This window comes from Homarus americanus, unplaced genomic scaffold (genome assembly GCF_018991925.1).
Source record: "Homarus americanus isolate GMGI-L3 unplaced genomic scaffold, GMGI_Hamer_2.0 scaffold19826, whole genome shotgun sequence".
Classification (NCBI taxonomy): domain Eukaryota; kingdom Metazoa; phylum Arthropoda; class Malacostraca; order Decapoda; family Nephropidae; genus Homarus; species Homarus americanus.
In genome coordinates this window covers 8074-17500 of record NW_024736374.1, presented here as the reverse complement: position 1 = coordinate 17500, position 9427 = coordinate 8074, and the positions used below count along the sequence as shown (strand labels likewise).

Below are 9427 nucleotides of genomic sequence, written 5' to 3'. Positions count from 1 at the left end.
CATCACCACCTGCTCCCATTGCAAATACAGAATTCGCTCCCCACGGCCCCACTACCGGCACCTGCTGCTGCTGCTCCTGCTGCCTGCAGAATCGCTCACGGTCAACCACCACCTGTTGCTGATGCTGCGGCTACAGAATCGCTCTCCCCACGAGCACCACCACTGCGTGGCTTCTGCACCTACGAATCGCTCCCCCACGCAGGCCGCCGTCACCACCACCTGCTGCTGCTGCTGATGCACTTACGGATCAACTCCCCAAAGTCCCACCACCTGCGCTCCTGCCTGCAGGATCGGCTCTCCACCAGTCACCACCGCGCTGCTGCTGCTGCCCTGCAGATCACTCCCCACAGTCGCTTCACCACCTGCTGCACCTACAGAGCCAACTCCCCACAGTCCCACCACCTGCACCTTCTGCTCCTGCACCTGCAAATCACCTCCCCCAATCCACCGCCACCACCTACTGCTGCTGCTGCTGCTGCTGCTGCTGTAGTTGTTGTTGTCGCCTGCTGCCTACAGAATCACTCCCCAAAGTCTACTACCACCACCTGCTGCTGCTGCTGCTGCAGAATCGCTCACCACAGTCACTACCATCACCTGCTGCTGCTGTCTGCAAGAATCGCTCCGCACAGTCCACCACCACCACCTCCTGCTGCTGCTGCCTATAAATCACTCTCCCCAGATTTCATCACCACCACCTGCTGCTGCTGCGCCTGCAGAATCACCTCCCCAACAGTCACCATCACCACCTGCCGCCATTGCGTACAGAATCAGCTCCCCCACGGTCCTACCGTTACCTGCTGCTGCTGCTGCTTGTTGTGCTGTTGCTGCTGCAGGCATCCCAGCTTTCCTGATCACCACCACTCTGCGGCTGCTGCAGAATCGCTTCCCACAGTCACTACCCTGCTGCTGCACCAGGTACCTCCCCACAGTCACCACCACCACCTGCTGCTGCGCAAAAAATCCCGCTTCCCCACAGGCCCCGCCGCCTGCACTGCTGCTGCTGCTGCTGTTGTTGCTGCTGCTGCTGCTGCTGTTTGTTGTTGCTGCTGCTGCTGCAGAGATCGCTCCCAAAGTCACTACCACCACCTGCTGCTGCGGCTGCTGCAGAATCGCTCCCCACAGTCCACACTACCATCACCTGCTGCTGCTGCCTTCAGAATCGCTCCCAAAGTCCGCTACCACCACCTGCTGCTGCGGCTGCCTGCAGATCAGCTCCCCAAGGATCCACTACCACCTGCTGCTGCGGCTGCCTGAATCGCTCCCCACCAGTCACTACCATCACCTGCTGCGGCTGCACAGAATCGCTCCCCCTGATCTGCTACCACACCTGTTCTTTGCCGCTTGTATTTGTTGTTGTTGTAGCTGTTGTTTTATTCATTGTTGTTGTTATTGCTGTTGCTGCTGCTGCTGCTGCACCTGAAATCGCTCACCACAGTCACCACCACCTGCTGCTGCTGCTGCACCTTACAGAATCGCTCACCACAGTCACCACCATGCTTGCTGCTGCTGCCTGCAGATCACCTCCCCACAGTCACCACCATCACCTGTTGCTCCTGCTGTTGTTGCTGCTGCACAGAATCGCTCCCCCAGTCACCACCACTCTGCAGGCTACACCTCCAGGAATCGGCTCACCCACAGTCACCTGCAGCTGCTTGCTTTTGCCTGCAGGTCACCTCCCCACAGTCCACCACCACCACATGCTGCTGCCACTGCAGATCACCTCCCCCGAGTCACCACCACCTGCTGCTGTTGCTGCTGCACCGCACCGTCCGCTCCCCCAGTCCACCACCACCCATCCTGCTGGCTGCTGCTGCTGCTCCTGATCGCTCCCCCAGTCACCACCGCCATCCTGCTGTGCTTGCAGAATCCAGCTCCCCTGGTCCCCACCCACCACCATCCTGCTGTGGCTGCTGCACTGCTGCAGAATCACCTCCCCACGTCACTACCACCACCTGCGGCTGCGTTTTTGCCTGCAAGATCACCTCCCACACAGTCACCATCTGCACCCCTGCTGCCATTGCAAATACAGAATCATCTCACCCACAGTTCACTACCACCACCTACTGCTGCTGCTTTGAACCGTCACCTCCCCACAGTCCACCACCACCTGCTGCTGCGGCTGTGCCTACAAAGTCTCTCCCCCACAGTCACCATCACACCTGCTGCCATTGCAAATACAGGTCGCTCCCCAGCACCCGCTGCGCGACCTGCTGCCTACAGAATCGCTCACCACAGTCAACCACCACCTGTTGCTGATGCGCTACAGATCGCTTCCCACGAGCCCACCACCACCTGCTTCTGCACCTGTAGATCACTCCCCGCAGGCCGCCGCCACGCCTGCTGCTGCTGCTGCTGCTGCTGCTGCTGCTGCTGCACCTGCAGTCACTCCCCCTACCATCACCTGCTGCTGCTGCATCTCCAGAATCGACTACCCAGTCACCTACCACCACCTGCTGCTGCTGCTCTGTGTTGTTTTGCTTTCGGCTGCTGCTGCTGCAGGATCACTCACCATGGTCACCACCACCTGCTGCTGCTGCCGCCTGCGCAGGATCAGCTCCCCATCCCACCACCACCTGCTGCTGTCCTGCTGTCCTGCAGATCGCTCCCACGATCGCTTCACCACCACCTGTTGCTGATGCTGCGGCTGCAAGTAACTCCCCTGGCCACCTGCTTCTGCACCTGCAGAATCGCTCCCACGACCGCCGCCACGACCCACCTGCTGGTGCTGCTGCTGCTGCTGCTGCTGCTGCTGTTGTTGCTGCTGCTGCAAAATCGCTCCCCAAAGTCACTACCACCGCCTGCTCCTGCTTTTTGCGATCGCTCTGATCACTGCATCACCTGCTGCTGCTGTCCAGAATCGCTGCCCCTGATCACTGCCACCACCGCCTGCTGCTGCTGGCCCGTATTTTGCTTTCGGCTGCTGCGCAGAATCAACTCCACACGGTCACCGCGACCTGCTGCTGCGCCCGCAGGATCAACTTCCCGGTCCGCTACCACCACCGCCGCCGCTGCTTAAGCTGTTTGTTGGCTGTTTCCTGCATGGATCGCTCCCAGTGCACACACCTGCTGCTGCCTGCAAGTCAACTCCCCATTGTTCCCACACCTGCTGCTTATGTTGTTTTGCTTTCGCTTCTGCACCTACAGAATGCTCCCCAGTCCCACCACCTGCTGCTGCACAGATAACCCGGCTTATTTTTCACCCACCACCTGCTTGCTGCTCTTATTTTGTTGTTGTTGTTGTTGTTGCTGTGCTGATACTGCTGCTGCTGCAAATCCTTTCACACCGCAGTACCACCGCAACCTGCTGCTCCTGCTGCTGCGGATATCGCTCCCCATTCCCTTCACCACCTGCTGCACCTGCAGGCCAGCTCCCCACAGTCCACCACCTTCTGTCACCTGCAGTCCTCCCCCATAATCACACACCACCACCACCTGCTGTTGCTGCTGCCTGCAAGAGATCGCTCCCCACAGTCACCACCACCACCTGCTGCTTGCTGCGCACTGAGATCGCCTCCCCTGTCCCTGTTACCTGCCTGACCTGTGCGTCCCCTCCCCTCACCAGTACCATCCTGCTGCTGCTGCAAATCGCTTCCACCGGTCCCACCATCTCCTGCTGCTGCTCAGGCCCATCACCCACGATCCACCACCCACCTGCTGTTGCTGCTCGTGATCGCTCCCCACCACCACCTGCCTCCAGCTCCCCCGGTCACCACCACCACCTTCTGTGCATTGCATAGCCTCACCGGCAGTCCTTCATACCACCTGCTGTTGCTGATGCTTCTACAAATCGCTCCCCTGATCCACCATCACCTGCTGCTGCTGCTCAGTCACCCCACGGCATCACTATTTGCTGCTTCTGCTGTGTTGTTTGCTGCTGCTGAAATCGCTCCCCACGGTCCACCCACCGCTCCTGCGGCTGCTGGCCAGGATCCACTACCCACGGTCACCACCACCTGCTGCTGCGCATGCAGGTCGCTTCCCCCGGTCACCACCACCACCTGCTTGCTGACTGCGCCTGAGATCACCTCCCCGGCAGTCACCACCGCCTGCTGTTGCTGCATAAAATCGCTCCCCTGAGTCACCATCCACCATCTTGCTGTTGCTGCTGCATGAATCATCTCTCCCACAGTCACCTGTTTGTGCACCTGCATCACCACAGTCCTCTCCACCTGCTGCTGCTGCAGTATCGTCCTTTCACAGTATTACCTACCTGCCTGCGAATCGTCCCACAGTCACCTTGTGCTGCTTGTGTTTTTGTTGTTGTTTTGCTGCACCTGAGAATCTTTGCCCGTCACCACCACCTGTGCTGCACCTGCAGTCGCTCGTCCCTGGTACCCTGCTGCTGCTTGTGTTGTTGTTGTTGTTGTGCTGAGTCGCTCTCACAGTCGCCACCTGCTGCTGTCTTTTTGTGAATCGCTCTGGTCGCTGCTGCATGCCTTGCTGCTGTCAGGATCAGCTCACAGGGTCGCTGCCACCACCTGATGCTGCTCTTGTTGTTGTTGTTTTGTTCGGTGCCTGCGATCGCTCCCCAGTCACTACCCTGCTGCTGCAGTCAGTTACATTCTGCCTGCTGCGCCTGTTGTGCTGCTCCTGCGGCATCACTATCACCTTCTTCGCTGCTGTTGTGTGCTGCTTCAGAAATCGCTTCTACGGTCAACCACCGCCTGATGCTGCTGTTGCTGCTGCTGCTGTCTGGCATCGCTCTTCCACGTACCACCACCACCGCTTGTGCTGCGTGCAGTCGCTCTCCACGGGCCACCTTCTGCGCCTGCTGGTGTTTTGTTGTTGCTGCCTGCTGCATCCTCTGCCGTCGCTCTGTTTGCCCTGATGCTGCGGCTGCAGAATCGCTCACCACGGTCCTGCTGCATCTGCTGCTGCGCCCTGAGATCGCTCCCCGGTCACCTGCCGCCTCACTGCGCTTGTGCGCAGAATCAGCTCCCCACGGTCAGCCGCACCACCTGTTGGCTGATGCTTGCGGTGCGATCGCTCCCCGCAGACCACCATCACCACCACCTGCTGCTGCACCTGCAGCATCTGATCAACCACCCACCACCTGTTGCCTTTCTTCTGCAGCTACGATCGCTCCCCACGAACCACCATCTGCCACCTGCTGCTGCTGCGATCGCTCTCCCACAGGCCGCCGCCACGCCTGCCGCGCTTGCGCTTTTAACTGACCCAGTGTTGCTGCTGCTGCTGCTGCTGCGCCACCGATCGCTCCCCCGTCACCTGCTGCTGCTGCTGCTGCAGATCAACTCCCCACGGTCACACTGCATCTCACGCATAACGCGCGTCTGCGATCAGCTCTGATCCTGATCTCATCCATCTGCAGAATCACTCCCACAGTCTACTACCATCACCTGCTGCTGCTGTCTCTGCAATCGCTCCACAGTCTCCACACCTGCCTTGCTGCTGCTTCATGCTGACATTTATTTGTTATTTGTTGGTATTTATTTATTGTTATTGTTGATACTGTTGCTGCTGCCTGATCGCTTTCTACAGTCACCACACCTGCTGCTGCTGCCATCACCAGTCAGCTCACCACAGTCAACCACCACCACCTGTTGCTGATGTGGCCTGCAGATCGCTCCCCAGTCACCACACACATGCTGCACTGCAGGATCACCTCCCCGCGGTCACCACCACCACGCCAGCTGCACCCTACGGAATCAGCTCCCCACAGGCCGCCGCCACGCCTGCTGCTGCTGCTGCTGCTGCTGCTGCTGCTGCTGCTGCTGCTGCTGCAGTTGTTGTTATACTGCTACAGAATCGCTGCCCCCGTCCCACCACACAACCGCGCTGCTGCCACCACGATCGCTCCTGCGTGCACTACCACCACCTGCTGCTGCTGCCTTTGCAGAAATCGCTCACTCCCCCAATCACCACCACGACCTGCGCTGCTGCCTGCAGAATCGCTCCTCACGTTCACCATCACCACCTGCTGCTGCTGCTGCACCTGCGCGTCAGCATCCCCACAATACACTACCGCCACCTGCTTGCTCGCCATTTGTTGTTGCTGCTGCTGCTGCTGCTGCTGTTACCTGCAGAATCCAGCTCACCACAGTCACCACTACCACCTGCTGTCTGCAGAATCATCTTACGATCCTTCACCACCTTTGCCTACAGAATCGCTCCCAGTCCACCACCACCATCTGCTCCTGCACAAAATCCTCCCTGTCCCACCACCACCCACCTGCACTGCTGCCTGCAATCGCTCCCTCCCCCAATCCACACCACGACTGTTGCTGCTGCCTCCAGTGCTCCTCACAATTTCACATACCTGCTGCACTGCTGCTGCTGCTTCAGTATTGTTATTGTTATTGTTATTGTTATTGTTGTTGTTGACTTGTCTTGTTATTTATTTTTCTTTTCTACTAGTCCTTCTGTGATCCCCACCTGCTGCTGCCTACAGTCTTGTTCCTCTACCTGTTGCCATTACTGCAAGTCATACACGTCCATCTTCTCCTGCATCTCTGTGTGTTGCTGCTGCTGCATCTTTCCATCTCTTCGGTCATTTACCCACGATACCACCTGCTGCTGCACGCCGCGCATTCAACTCCCCTGGCCCACCGCCGCCTGCCGTCGCTGCCGCCTGCTGCATTGTTATTGTTATTGCTGCTGCTGTACATCTGGTCGCGCCACACACGCACTACCGCGCAAAACTTTCTCCCCGTGCACCATCACCTGCCGCCATTGCAAATGCGGTTCGTCTGCCGCCGCTGCTGCGCACGAATGCTGCACCTGCTGCTGCGCTGTTGCGCGCAGGCTTTCGCGTTTCTGCCACCACCTGCCATTACCGCGCGTGCAAGAATCATCTCACCTGGTCGCCTGCGCCGCCGCCGCCTGGTCGCTCACGCACTGCGCGAAACGCGAAGACACCTCCCCACGGTCACCACCACCACCTGCGGTCTGCGCGTCCACCACACCGCGCGCGCAAAAGTCCTCCCCAGTTCACGCACTGCTGCATTGCACCTGCCGCACCTGCGCTGCATTGCCGTGATCATCACACGTCCACCTGCGCGCCACCGTCCTCACACGGTTCACCACCTGCTGCTGCGTGCCTGGGCTCCTCCCCACGGTCACCACCACCACCTGCGGTTGTTCGTGGTTACTTGATGCTGAGATCGATGCTCCCCACGGTCACTGCCTGCTGCTTGGGCTGTTAGCATGCTGGATCACCTCCCCACAGTTCACCTACCGCTGCTGGCTGCCGTTGTAAATACCTGTCTTGATCCCTACCTGCTGCTGCTGCGCGTTACCCTGATGCCGCTGGGTTTTCAGTCACCGCACGTGGATGTCACGTACCACCTACTGTTGCTGTTGCCAACCGTTCACCTCCCGTCACGGTTCCAGCCGTTATGCGCACGTTGCTGCTGCGGCGGATGCCTGGTATGCACCTGCCGGCGCAGTCACCCACCACCTGCTGCCGTTGCAGATATGGATCATCTGCTTATGTCACTCACCGCTACGCTGCGCGCTAGATCACCTCGCGTTCGCGCATGTGTTGCAGCCTGGGGACGCCTCCCCAGAGTCGCCCACCGCCTGCTGCCATTGCAAATGCGGAATGTCTCACCCATTCCACCTACTTGGGTTGGTTTGTGTGGTGTGTCACGACCACCACTGCTGCCGTGCAAATGCAGGGTCATCTCGCCTGATCACCTGCTGCTGGTCTCCTGATCCCTTCACCTGCTGCGGCTGTTGCGCCTTGGCTGCTGCCCACGGTCACCACCTGCTGCCGTTGCAGATACAGATCATCTCTCACCCACAGTCACTACCTGCTGTGCTGTGCGATCACCTCCCCAGTCACGCTGCTGCGGCTGCTGGTCACCTCCCCGGTCACCACCACCGCATTACCAAATGCAGAATCATCTCCTGATCCCACCTGCTGCTGCGCAAAATCACCTCCCCTCATACCACCTGCTTTGCTGTTCAAACACCTCCCCACAGTCACCACCACCTGCTGCTTCGTGTGGGGTCATCTCACGCCTACGGTCACTACCACCTGCTGCGCTGTTGCGCCTGGCCACTCGGTCACCGCCTGCTGCTGGGCTTTCTGCCCCTGATCACCACCCTGCTGCCATTGCAGGCCAGATCATCTCACACGGTCACTACCACCTGCTGCTGCACATAGTCACCTCCCCCAGTCACCTGCGCTTTCGCGCTGGGTTTCCTCCCCTGATCACCACCACCTGCTGCCATTGCAAATACAGGTCATCTCACCCACGGTCACTACCTGCTGCTGCTGCTGCACGCTGATCAGCCTCCCCGTTCACCACCACCTGCTGCTGCGGCTTGTGCCTGGGCTTACCTCCCCTGATCCCTGCCACCGCCTGCCGTTGCAATACAGAATCATCTCGCCTGATCCCACCACCGCGCTGCTGCGCAGATCACCTCCCCACGGTCTCCACCACCTGCTGCTGCATTGCAAATACAGATCATCTCACCCACAGTCACTACCACCTGCTGCTGCTGTTGCATGCAAGATCACCCTCCCCCACGTCACCACCTGCTGCTGCGGCTGTAGCCCTCAAAATCACCTCCCCACAGTCACCATCACCACCTGCTGCGCATTGCAAATGCAAGTCATCTCACCTGATCACACTACCACCTGCTGCTGCTGTACATACAAATCACCTCCCCACAGTCACCACCACCTGCTGCTGCGGCTGTTGCCTGAAACACCTCCGATCACCTGCCTGCTGCTGCCATTTGCAAATACAGAGATCATCTCACCTGCAGTGTCACTACCTGCTGCTGCTGTGCATGCAGATCACCTATCGGTCACCACCACCCTTCTGCATGGCTGTTGCCTGGGAACACCTCCCCCACAGTCACCTCCACCACCTGCTGCCATTGCAAATACAGGTCATCTCACCCTGATCCCCTACCTACTGCTGCTGCACTGCAAAATCACCTCCCCACAGTCACCACCACCTGCTGCTGCGTTTCCTTGCATCTGTTACCTCCCCAGTCACCACCACCTGCCTGCTGCCATTGCAAATACAGAATCATCTCACCCACAGTCCCTACTGCTGCTGCTGATCACCTCCACAGTCACCTGCTCACCTGCTGCTGCTGTTTCGCCCGCATTACCTCCCCACCGGTCACCCACACCTGCTGCCATTGCAAATGCAGGTCATCTCTCACAGTCCTACCACCTGCTGCTGCTGCGCATGCAAAATCACCTCCCCACGGTCACCACCACCTGCTGCTGCATTGCCGTCTAGTCATCTCACCTGATCACCTGCTGCTGCTGCTGCAAATCACGCTCGATTCCACCACCTGCTGCTGCTGCCTGCTCACTCCCCACAGTCACCACCCACCTGCTGCCGTTGAAATGCAGGATCATCTCACACAGTCACTACCTGCTGCTTGCTGCGTTGATCACCTCCCCACGTTCACCACCACCTGCTGCTGCATTCCTGCATTA

The 9427-nt window shown here is 59.1% G+C and overlaps 1 protein-coding gene across 1 annotated transcript; it reads right to left on the bottom strand.

Annotated features, from left to right (window-relative positions):
* Positions 1 to 4552: 4552 nt before the first annotated feature.
* On the bottom strand, positions 4553 to 7166 carry LOC121872160. Its single transcript, XM_042374838.1, has 3 exons — positions 7110 to 7166; positions 5176 to 5241; positions 4553 to 4918 (listed from the first exon to the last, which is right to left on the bottom strand). Exons 1-3 carry the CDS (start codon positions 7164 to 7166, stop codon positions 4553 to 4555), a joined length of 489 nt encoding a protein of 162 aa, XP_042230772.1.
* Between the last annotated feature and the right edge of the window lie 2261 nt (positions 7167 to 9427).